At 35.9% G+C, this 12,330-nt stretch overlaps 1 protein-coding gene across 1 annotated transcript in view; it reads left to right on the top strand.

The window, feature by feature from the left end:
- The window catches only part of UBR3 (ubiquitin protein ligase E3 component n-recognin 3), a 285,317-nt gene that overhangs the window by 197,989 nt on the left and 74,998 nt on the right, over window positions 1-12,330 (top strand). The window contains exon 31 of the mRNA XM_017854465.1: window positions 2,939-3,024. Coding sequence (XP_017709954.1) covers window positions 2,939-3,024 — 86 coding nt within the window. The remainder of the gene's footprint in view (window positions 1-2,938; window positions 3,025-12,330) is intronic.

The following is a 12,330-nucleotide window of genomic DNA, read 5'->3' as shown; positions in this document are numbered from 1 at the left end:
CCCCCCCCCCCCCCCCCCCTTTTTTTTAAGCATCTTGCCAGGTACCATTGGGGATTTAGAAGCTATGTATGAAATAATCCCTGTTCTCCAGGAATTTACAATTTAGTTGGGGAGATGGAAGTAATATAACATCAATCTATATAACAGAATATAATTTGTTTTTAAAAATGTCATATAGAGAAAGTACTGTAGAACTTCTGAAGGGAAGATGAACAAATTGAAATATGAAATATGCGTAAGGCCTTCTTTCCTGTCCCAGGAAAGCTTCCTGGAGAAGTTAAAACTTGAATTGCCTCTTGTATAATGTAGGCTGTGGAATGGATGAAGATACTGTTTTTTTTTCCCCCTGAGAAATTGAGTAACTTGCTCAACTACTAAGTGGTCTACTCAGGCCTTGAACCTAGACCTCTTTCCAGAAGCTTTGCCTTTTTCACCAAACCAACGTGTGTTTGAGAGTGTGGGGTGTGTAGTGTGTGTACACACATTTGTTTTTCAAATTATAGTCTAAAATAGAAGTTAGTGTTGAATGGGGGGTTGAGAGGACAGCATACTTTGGCCATGCAAAAAGAAGCTGGAGCATAGTTAGAGGGGTTTTTAATACGCATATCTAGGTGGCCACTAGGGTAGGCTTTAAACAGTCTTTCTCATCATTATTTCAGATGTGGAGATATTCTCCTTTTTCTTCCAAACTAATTTGAATGTATTTGTGTTAGAAAATATAGAAAAGAGTCTACTTTTCTTTCACAGCAAAAAGCTCAGAAAATTACCACTCCCAGCATATCTTTAGTTTTACATCATTCATTGAGAAGGGAAGAAACATAATACTGCTGTGTGAATTTCAGCAGCTGAGGAAATGTGAACGTGGGACATGTGACCCATTTGTGTGTTCTTTAGCATGTCTCAAAGGACCAATTTTCACATAAATGAAATAAAAGTTGATATTTAGAGCCATATTGATTTTTAAAATCCTAGATACTGCTAGATGCAGTGGTGTGCGCCTATTCCTGGCTACTTGGGAGGCTGAGGCAGGAGGATTGCTTGAGCACAGGAGTTCAAATATACCCTGGGAAACACAGCAAGACCTCATCTCTCAAAAAAAAATGTTAAGAAATGTAAAATCCTAGATATTATTACACAGTAATCCTTTGGATAGGTAGTTTTTTTATTTTTAATTCAGAAAGAATATTGCATAGGAGATCTTCCAGTCATCATCTGGAATAATTAATTAGATTTTACTAGTTTTTTTTCCAGTATTCTTTGCAATGAAATTCTTAGTAACATGTTTGTCATCCTTTATATTTGGGGATTGAGAAAACAGAATTGTTCTTATATTTAATTTTAATGAATATTTTTGCAAATATGGTGAAATGTTGACATTCCGGTTTTAACATTCATTTGTAAGTATTGTTTGTGTTTCTGGTTAGCTCTCTTAAAAGTAGTATCTAGGAAATCTTAGTTTTTATAAGAGAATATAGCCATTAATTTTTTTCTACAGATTAGGCAACAGAAGATTTGTGAAAACAAAATGTATTGATCTCATTTATATTCCCTTGATGAAGGAACACATGCTGGTCTCCGCTCGCTTTCTGTCCACTAGTATGAAATCCCTGTCCCTGCTTCCTTGCTGGTAGGTTTTTAGAAGTTCAGTGAGCAATGCAAATCGCCTGAAGGGTGGAAAATTCCCTTGTCACACAGATGCCCTTATCAGCAGCAACCAGATGGAGCTCTGAGCGGGAACATTATCAGTGTTAAATTGCTTTTTCTCCCACCCTGAGTAGAGAGGATTAAAGCATTCCTTTAGAAATGGGTGGCAAATGTACAGACTTAGGAATATTAATATTTTTAACAATTTGCATTTATAAGTAAATACATGGAAATATAATCTCAAAACATTCTGTGTTAAAAATACAACCAAACCAGTGTAAAATGTTTTGTTTTAAATAAAACAGGATAATAGTCTTTCATGAATTCACTTGCAAAGAGTAAGCTTGAAACTGCTTTTTCTTTTTTTTTTTTTTTTTTTTTAGTGGGACAGTATCTCCCTTTTGGGGCTAAATGCATATCTTGGATATAAACTAGTCTATTCAGTTTTGGTTGTAGAAAATAAAGGTATGTCTAAGTGTATTAATACTGTTGAAGAAAAATACAATTTAAATTCTTTCTCAGAGTTGTCATTTATTTTGGCATAATTGGTTATTTTACTGCTACTGTTTTTGAATAAATCCTTAGATTCTGCATTAGTTTGATTTTTGAAATGTTGATTTATTGATTATTGCTATTTTGTAAGCTAATAATTGCTAAATACCTTGCAATTTCAGGTGTATGAACAATATTGATGGTTAGCCATATCAATAGTTACACAGTGTATTTTAATGAAACTAGTTTTAGAAGTCCATAAGAGAGACTGCTGTTAAATTATGTGTGTTGTTCGTAGCCATTTCGATATTAGTGATTTTGTTTCTTAATATTGATTTCCAGATACCATCTAACCTCTAATGAATGATAACCATTTCTCTGATAGAAAAATTGGTATGCCCTTGTGTTTTATATGGCAATAACCACCTACACAGTGGCTGATGTTGGAGTAAAAATTCTTTCTTCATATTCTTATGAAGGTTTATGAAATATGTTGCAGGTTTTTTTTTCTTAAGGCCTAGTTTTTAGTATGTGCCAAGAGTTGGGACTTTGCAACAATTACACCATGATGTGTGCAATTTTTTGCAGGTATAAATATGAACATATAAATAAGGATGGATAAATTGTTCCCTTTTTATTTCTAAATATCAGATAAATACGATTATTATTGATACAACATAAAAACTGCTTTTGCAAAAAAAGTTGAAGAACTTTAATTTTTAGGTTGATTCAGACATGTCAATAAAGCAGATTAATAAAGAATCTTCAGTTTAGTGACTGAGATATAATGTTTTACTTACAGAACGAATTTAGAACTTGAATTGATTCATCGAGGAGGCAATTTGTGTTCAGGTGGTGCAAGCACAGCTGGCAAAAGGTCTTGTTTAAGTAAGTACTAACTAGTGCTAAATTAAAAAAAAAAATTCTGTCATTTTTGGAAGCATTGACAGGTAAAGTGACATTTTGGTGTATTTCAAATTCTCTCTATGTTATATATGGTTTATATAGATAGTGATACATACTTTAAATGGTTAGTCTTGTACTTGGAAGAATCATATGAATATTTAGCTCTTTCTAGATTATGATTACCTAGTAGATAAATGTGATGCTAAGTGATGAGGTTTATACTGTTTCAAAATTTAAGCACTGTATTATTCTCAGCTATAAAAAATTGTCCTTAAACTTTAATTCTCTTAAAGAATTTTTACATTGAATTAAGAAAATATAAAGACAATATATGTTGCCCACAGATTTATATTATTGCTATTAATGAAGATATTTGTGCTATATTTTGATGTGCATATTAAAATGAATTGAAATTGCAGATGTTTGCTTTTATTTATATATATACTTTATGTTATAAAATGAGCATAATTCTGCAATCTTGTTTGTAAAGATATATTTGAGAAAAGTGTAACTTGTAATTTAAGGTAGATTTTTCATGAGCATGGCTTTAATGCTATCATTTTTTAGTCATTGTTTAGAGAATTAAGGTGAATACTAGGAATAATATTATTGAATGTCACCATATAGCTCTGATTATTGGCCCCAGATCACTGGAGTTGAAATATTACCTAATGTGATTGGTGTAGGAAATAAAACTTGTTTAAAACACATAATATAGGCCGGGCGCGGTGGCTCAAGCCTGTAATCCCAGCGCTTTGGGAGGCCGAGACGGGCGGATCACGAGGTCAGAAGATCGAGACCATCCTGGCTAACATGGTGAAACCCCGTCTCTACTAAAAAATACAAAAAACTAGCCGGGTGAGGTGGCGGGCGCCTGTAGTCCCAGCTACTCGGGAGGCTGAGGCAGGAGAATGGCGTAAACCCGGGAGGCGGAGCTTGCAGTGAGCTGAGATCCGGCCACTGCACTCCAGCCCGGGCGACAGAGCGAGACTCTGTCTCCCAAAAAAAAAAAAAAAAAAAAAAAAAAAAAAAAAGCACATAATATAGTCTTTTGAAAATGAATATTTTCTTAAAATACTAAAAAAAGTATTAAAATTATCAATACGTGTTGGTGTTTTAACAAAAATATGTTATTTCAAAAAATACGTAATTTTGAATTGATTTCAGAGCAGAGGGATGATCAAAAGCACTTTAAAATTTCTAACATAAAAGCAAACGTATGTGAAATTTTAACTTGGTTATCTTTAAAGTCTTATAAATTGCATTAGAATTTGATCTTTTCTTTTGGATTGTCACTTTATTCCTAGAACTTAAGATTTTGGAGGTTATTATTTTATTTTTTAACCAAGTATTAGTAAAATTGACCCCTCTATGCATTCATCTAAACCCTATTTCTATTCAGTGCTTTACTAGTATGTTTCAAAGGTAGTTGTTGATACATGGGAGTTTTAGTTTCTAATCTGTTTGAATTAATAGATATAATAATCATTTTAGTTATATAAATTATTCCTTCTTGTTAATTTGTTATTAATTGATGTTTGGCATTGGCTGATAATATTTCAGAAACCGTTGTGTTACAAAGTGTTTAGTGAATGATTTTCTGTTTTTAAAAATCTACTTAATTTTTTTTCTCTGAGGCACTTAAACTTATCTAGAGGCTTGTAAATAATGAATCTTTCCAGATTCCTGAAAATAGTAATAAAATTCTGGTGGTAATCACTTCAATTACCAGAGTCAATTTTGTAATTTAAATTGTTAAATTTATAGTTACTTTCAGATTTTTGCTTATTTTTCCCTTTACTAAATAAGAAATTATACTGTGCCAGTATAGACAAAGTCATGATACAGTTTATCCTAAATATAAGTTAATGTGTTTCTTAGTTTTGTATAATTTATTATTGTTCAATTCTTATTTATCCTAATATTAATAAAAGCAGCCTGTATGTCATATATATAGAATATGTTGTATATATACAAAATCCCACTATCTTACAAGTGTATGAACTTAGTATTTGTTATTTATTCAAATAAAATTTAAACTTAAATTGTACACCAGGACTTAAATTGATGATGATTCATGGGATCTCAGTGCAAATATCTCATTTTTTTGATCTTCCAGTGCAACTTCAGTGGTACTATAATTCTTTTTTCTAGGGAAAATCTTCTTGTATTCATATTTTCCTTTTCTGTTGATTGCTCTTTATTACTTTTGAAAATCTCATTTTAATGTTTTTTTCTTCCGTAATGTTTTGAGGAGAGTGAGAAAATGCCTCACTGATTAAGCAAATGATAAGGGAACTTTTTTCATTATAAGAATATCACACTTTTGAAATACTGTTCTGTTACGACTTCTTGATGAAACTGAAAATTTGTCTAGTCAGGAAAACTTCTAATAAATTTTGTCTAGAAAAGATTGCGTCATGCCTGGTATATAATTATGGACACACACACACACACACACACACACACACACACGTACACTCAGTGGGGGAGAAGAGAAGAAGATTGTTCTTTCTACAACAATGAAAGCAGAAAATATTAATGGCCAAATCTCTAGTGAGAAATAAAATTGAAATGGAACAATGCCATTCAACTACATCTTCAAACATTTTTAAATAGTTGAGGGTAGTTAACCAATGTCAATCAGAGCAAAACGTCAGTCCTAAAAATGTGTGTGGGAAATTTTCCATAGTAAAAAGTTACTCAAATTAGCTCACATAGCAGCATACTATGGTATTTTAATAATATCCTACGTTTGTAGTTTTAAAGTTTGTAAAGTTCTTTCACGTAAATTATTTAATCTTTAGAACAACCATGTGAAATAGGTGTTGTCTCTTTTTCATAGAAAAGGAATCTGAAGTTCAGAGTGATTGCCTTGCCAAATCACACAGCTGGAAAATGTCAGAGCTTGCACTTGAGCGCAGCTCTTCTGACTATAAATTCAGTTATATAAGACATATCTCCTGCCCTTAAGTGTCCCAAAGGATGCAGAACTTTTAAGACCTTTCACCCATTGGTTTAGTCAAAGACACTCTACTATACAACGTTGACTTGGGATCTTTCCAGGCCCTTCTGTGCTAACTCTTCTATTTATCTTGTCTATTTTCTTTTATCAGCCTTTCACCATAAATCCTTTGTTCTGAGCCATCTTTTCAGACATTTTTGCAAGTCCTAGTCCTGAGTCCTTCTGCCCTGGATACCAGTTAGTTCTCCTTTATTCCTTGCCAGTTTGCTGGCTGGTTCCCCTTGCTCTTGCTGTGAGCCATGTGCATTAGCTCTCACATACAGCATAGCTGCTGATTCCTGGGTCAGAGTTCTAGCCCTTCTCCTTACCCACCAGGGAAGATCAGGCATTTAGGACTTTGTATTCAGCACATGATACTGGTTGTAGAGACTGGTTCTCATCTGCTGGACTTGTATTCAGCAGATGAGATTTGTTCAAATGCCATGTCCACCAAAAACTTCACTGATTCCAGCAGTGAATTTCCTAGAAGTTCTAGGGAATTTAGAGGTTTGGGATCATATCTATCTGCTGGAATCAGTGAAGCTTTTGGTGGACAAGGCATTTGAACAAGACTTTGAAAGGTAAGTGAGGTTTAGAGTTTTTGTTACAAATTGATATATACAGTAAGTACCACCAACTTGGTTAGCAACATATGTTGGAAAAAGCAGATGTGAAAATTAAAGGCATAACTTTTATTAAGAAAATATTAAGCTTACTGTATTAATTTCTTCATTCAAGTGATTTGAAAGTAAATATGACACTCCATAAATTCTAGTGACGTTCACATGCTTTTGACACTTTTTTGGCATGATATTCTCAGTGTATTTCTCAAGTAGAAATTGTTGAAACCATTGGCAATGCCATTTGATAGATTATTAATATTGGAGCATAATATAAAAATTATTTGTAGGTAAACTTTTTTCCTGTCTTTGGGTCTGTCTGAGAATTTTTCTGCTTATTACTGTCATTTAACTAAGAAACCACAGTTCATGTCTCAAATGGATTCCATGATTTTATAGAGAGATTAAAAATGAAACGGTAGTCAAGAGAGGATAAGGCAAACTCTTACCTTGACATTTTCCTTTGGGAAGTTCTGACTTAATTTTGATGTAATCTATGATCTGATCAAGAAATTATGCATAGTCACTGCAGTAAACAATTTCTACCAGAATTTGTTATTCATAGCAAGCAACCCAGCTTAGATCTGTGCAGGCAACTTAAAATAGTTCTACTTTCTCAAAGAGTGAATTTTTGGTGAATTTAAAATTACAGAAAATTAGCCAGGTGTGATGGCTCACTCCTGTGATCCTAACATTTTGGGAAGCTGAGGTGGGGAGGATCACTTGAGTCCAGAAGTTGTTAACAGCCTGGGCAACATAGGGAGAACCTCATCTCTAAAAAGAAAAAAAAAATTAGCTGGGTGTGGTGGTGTGAGCCTGTGGTCCCAGCTACTCAGGAGACGGAGGTGGGAGGATCGCTTAAGCCCAGAAGGTGGAGGCTGCAGTGAGCCATGATTGTGCCATTGCACTACAGACTGGGCGACAGAGCAAGATGCTGTCTCAAAAAAAAAATTATAGAAAATTATTTTGACATTAATTTCTCCCTGCAGTTAGGCAGCATAAAGATGTTGTTAAACAAGTAATGAGTTTTAACAAAATTACTCTTTAATTTTGAGCAACAGGGTCTCCCCTTTGTCACTCAGGCTGGAGTGCAGTGGCACAATCATAGTTCACTGCAGCCTCGAACTCCTGGGCTCAAGCAATCCTCCCACCTCAGCCTCCCGAGTAGCTAGGACAGCAGACACACATCGTCATGCCCAACTAATTTTTTAATATATTTCGTTGTAGAGATGGGGTCTCGCCATGTTGACGAGGCTGGTCTCAAGGTTTTGGCCTTAAGCAGTCCTCCCACCTTGGCCTCCCAAAGTGCTGGGATTATAGGCATGAACCACTGTGCCTGGCCTAAAATTACTTTTAAGTAGCCTGGCCTTATTATTTTACATTTAGTAGTAAAATTTTGACATTGATGGTTTGTGAAAGCCTTTTCAAATGTAAAATATCAATTTCTGCAAGCAGACTAAATAACAATTTTGTTCAATTTTGTTACCATAAAAAGGACGAAAATTTGGCCATCAAATTATTATAATGGTCAAAAGGTATAAATTAATACAAAAATGTGTAAATTGTCTGCTGAGACTAGTTATTGATAAAATTTGATGGCTAAAAGCTGATTTTGTGGTATTTGGGAATGTTTTATGTTCTGAAGAGCCAGTTGGTGTGTATTTAGGGCCAACATGAAAGATGCATATGTGGTGGAATAGACAACAGCAAACTAGGAGTCATAGGCATGTGCTTAGGCAAGACATTTTATGTTTTTGGCTTCAGTTTCCTCATCTGTAAAATTAGTGTATTAGACTGGATGATCTGTGTCCTGACAGATGTTCATAGTTGTTAACTCTTACACGCAAAGCTCCAATCTGGAGCTTTTTCCCCCTGTTAATTAACATCATTGACATTAAGCACAAAAGGCAAATAACTGGACTAGGAGTTATACTATAGGAACTTTTATAATTATATTTTATCTATAGTCATACACTATAGAATAAATCAAGGCTTGGAGTTTTTGTTGTTCTTTTGATACATCTTACGAATTCAGAAGATTTTGGTATTTTGTTTTATATTTTATTTTGCTCTTCATTTTAAGTAGTGCATAAATAAAAAATAGAGGCTGTCAATAAAGTCACATGATAAATAGAATCAGAATCTTTGAGCTAAAAGTTACTTAGGAAATCACCTAGTCTAAATGTTATCTAGCTCAGGCATCTTGTACCTACTATTCCAATCATTTGTGCTCTGCTTAAACACTTTCAGAGATAAAGAGTACTTTTTGAGATAGGTGAGGAGTTTGGTAAGCCTTTTAAAGGATGGTGATATTAAAAGGCAGCATAGTGTAAACTAGAGAGTGAGATTCTGTTCCTCATTAATACCCAGTCAGAGGATTGTTGTAAGAATTCAATTTTATAATATATATTCTAGTTTCTATAGATTGTAAATCTCAACATTAATATTTCTCCTATTTCAACACTATAATTGTCAAATTAGGGGGTGTGTGGATAAGAAGAAGGAGCAAGATAACAATTTTTAGCTCAATTTTTGTCTTAGTCTATAACAATATACCATAGACTGCGTGGCTTATATACAACAGAAATGTGTTTCTCACAGATCTGGAGGCTGGGAAGTCTAAGATCAAGGCTCCAGCAGATTTGGTGTCTGGTGAGGACCTGCTTGCTTCCTCATACATAGCTGTCTCCTCACTGTAACCTCACGTGGTAGAAGTGGCAAGAGATCTCTCTGGGATCTCTTTTATGAGAGCACTAATCCCATTCATGAGGGCTTCCTCATGACCTAATCACTTCTCAAAGGCTCACCTCCTTATGCTAACCTTAGGGTTAGGACTTTAGCGTATGAATTTTGGTGGGACATAAACATTCAGTCCATTGCAGTTTTTTTTAAGGGACTTGACAAACATTCTTTTGACCTCTTCAGAGATGAGATTAGGAGGACGGAATGAGATTTATCCACATGATAAAGTTGGTCTGTTGGGAACAAAATACATTGTTAATTTGGAGAGGTTTAAGAATGTGGCATGAAAATTTAAGTTAGAGGAGTGGCTTTAACTTTTCTTTAAGGCCTTTCTGAAAGTCCCATGATTTGTGACTTAAGTAGCCAGGCCTTTCTGTATTTATAATTTGGGCATTCTAAGAACTAAGTACCATAGATAGTAGTTTTCACTATCAGGGCATAGGGGTCTTCAGATCTTACTTGGCTTAGGGCAAGGCAGCTTCTTTCTTCTGCAGTTAGATGGGACAAACCCTACGCCTATTTTAAATGAGGTGCTTAAATTAGACCTGGATTCATGGAATGTGCCTCTTTAGTAAAGGGGAAATTAGGAGTCCTAAGAACTGACTTCTCTCTTCCCCTTCCTAGGGCTACCTATATGCAGAAACAGAATTGTACCTCTCCCTGCCTCTTATCATCCTAAGCTCTGTCAGAAAGGGAAAAGGGGAGGCTTCTAGTCACTGAAACCTTAAAGCAGAAGGTGAACAATTTGATGAAGCTAATAATAATACTTGTGGATACTTGAGGTAACCAGAGAATGATGTCATAGTGTGCCTGGGAGTGGACACATAGGAACTCTGGGAGGCAGGAGAGGAACACAGCATGGAAATTATGAAAGTACTAAAGACAGTCTTTTTCTTCACTGTCTTCCCTTCCTCACATGGCAGAAAAAACCTCTCCAAAGGAAGCAACACTTCCCCACTCTATTCCCAAACTCCCATGTGTCCTTGTTGACTTGCGAAAACATAGCATACATAGCATACAGTGCTGGAAAGAACACCAGGTTGGAGTTTGAAGATGTGGATTCTAGTGTATTTGTTACCTGTTGGACTTCAGGAAACTAACCTAACTTTTTACCTCATTGTGGAAGTGAGGATGATGGTACTTATACTGACTATCTGATATATCCATCAAAGTTAATGTAATGATCAAATAGTATTAGATATATGAGCTAAAGTATCTTACATAATATGTTATTATATATAATAATGATTATTAAACTTGTCTTTTAACCCTTTAAAATTCTACCATAACTGCCACATGATTCTCTGCCCTGCCTTGCCTGGAGTGCTTAGGAATGGGATAGGGAGAGATGAGTCAGCTCCTGTCATCCATAACATCAACCTTCTGTCTCTTGGGAACCAGATCTACAGATGTTCCCTTCTTCTTGGACCTGTTCCCAGACCTCATTTAAGGAGCTCTCTCCCATCTCTTCATGGCTCATTTCTCAGGAACGTACAGAGGAACCAGTGGAAGCTGGCTTTGCTGTGAGAGGTGTATACTCACACCTATTACAATTCACCTTAGGATAAATAGGTCAGAACCATTTCCTCACTTTAATTATTCAATTGCAGAGAAAGGGAGGTTTTTTTTTTTCCACCGCTATGATATTTCAGAGAATCATTTGGCTAGTTGAGTTTTTTTTTTTTTTAAGGGACAGGGTCTTGCTTTGTTACCCATGCTGGCCTCAAACTCCTGGGCTCAAATAATCCTCCCACCTCAGCCTTCTGAGTAGCTGGGACTACAGGTATGTGTCACCTTGCCTGACTGAGGTTTTTTTCATTGACAGTGATTTAACCATTGATGACTAGACTGGTAAGACTGAAATCTTGAATGCAGACCCAGTTAAGTTTACCTTAGGTACATTTTAACAGTGGTACAATTTAAGATAGAACCATACTTATCAAAGTCATTCTTTTTTTTTGAGACAGAGTCTCACTCTGTTGCCCAGGCTGGAGTGCAGTGGCACCATGTCGGCTCACAGCAACCGCTGTCTCCTGGGTTCAAGCAATTCTCCTGCCTCAGCCTCTTAAGTAGCTGGGATTATGGGCGCCCACCACCACACCCAGCTAATTTTTGTTTTGTTTTGGTTTGGTTTGGTTTTGTTTGTTTTGTTTTTGAGATATTTTGATCTGTCGCCCAGGCTGGAGTCCAGTGGCGTGGTCTTGGCTCACTGCAACCTCTGTCTCCCAGGTTCAAGTGATTCTCCTGCCTCAGCCTCCTGAGTAGCTGGGATTACAGGCACCTGCAACTACACCTGGCTAATATTTGTATTTTTAGTAGAGATGGGGTTTGTATTTTTCAGTAGAGATGGGGTTTCACTATGTTGGTCTTGATCTCCTGACCTCATGATCCACCCCCCTTGGCCTCCCAAAGTGCTGGGCTCACAGGTGTGAGCCACCACACCTGGCAGGAAGTCTTCAGGATAACTCTTTAATGTCTTTATATCTTAATGATCAGTATGAGTATAGTAAGAAATAACCTACCAGTTTTAGATTTCTTGCATGTTTAGAAATAACTGACAGAGAGGGCTGGAGGTGGGTAGATCACGAGGTCAGGAGATCGAGACTATCCTGGGTAACACCGTGAAACCCCATCTCTACTAAAAATACAAAAAATTAGCTGGGCATGGTGGCAGGAGCCTGTAATCCCAGCTACTTGGGAGGCTGAGGCAGGAGAATTGCTTGAACCCGGGTGTCGGAGGTTGCAGTGAGCTGAGATTGTGCCATTGTCCTCCATCTTGGGCAACAGTATGAGACTCTATCTCCAAAAAAAAAAAAAAAGAAAATAAATAACTGACAGAGATACACAGTTTCCAGGATGGTACTGGAACATCTGTTTCAAAAGCATTTTTGATAAGATTTAGACATATGATAACTTTGGTTT

Source organism: Rhinopithecus bieti, unplaced genomic scaffold, assembly GCF_001698545.2.
Source record: "Rhinopithecus bieti isolate Rb0 unplaced genomic scaffold, ASM169854v2 scaffold_37314, whole genome shotgun sequence".
In the NCBI taxonomy this organism is placed as follows: domain Eukaryota; kingdom Metazoa; phylum Chordata; class Mammalia; order Primates; family Cercopithecidae; genus Rhinopithecus; species Rhinopithecus bieti.
The sequence above is the reverse complement of the archived record's forward strand: the minus strand, read 5'-3'. Positions and strand labels throughout refer to the sequence as shown.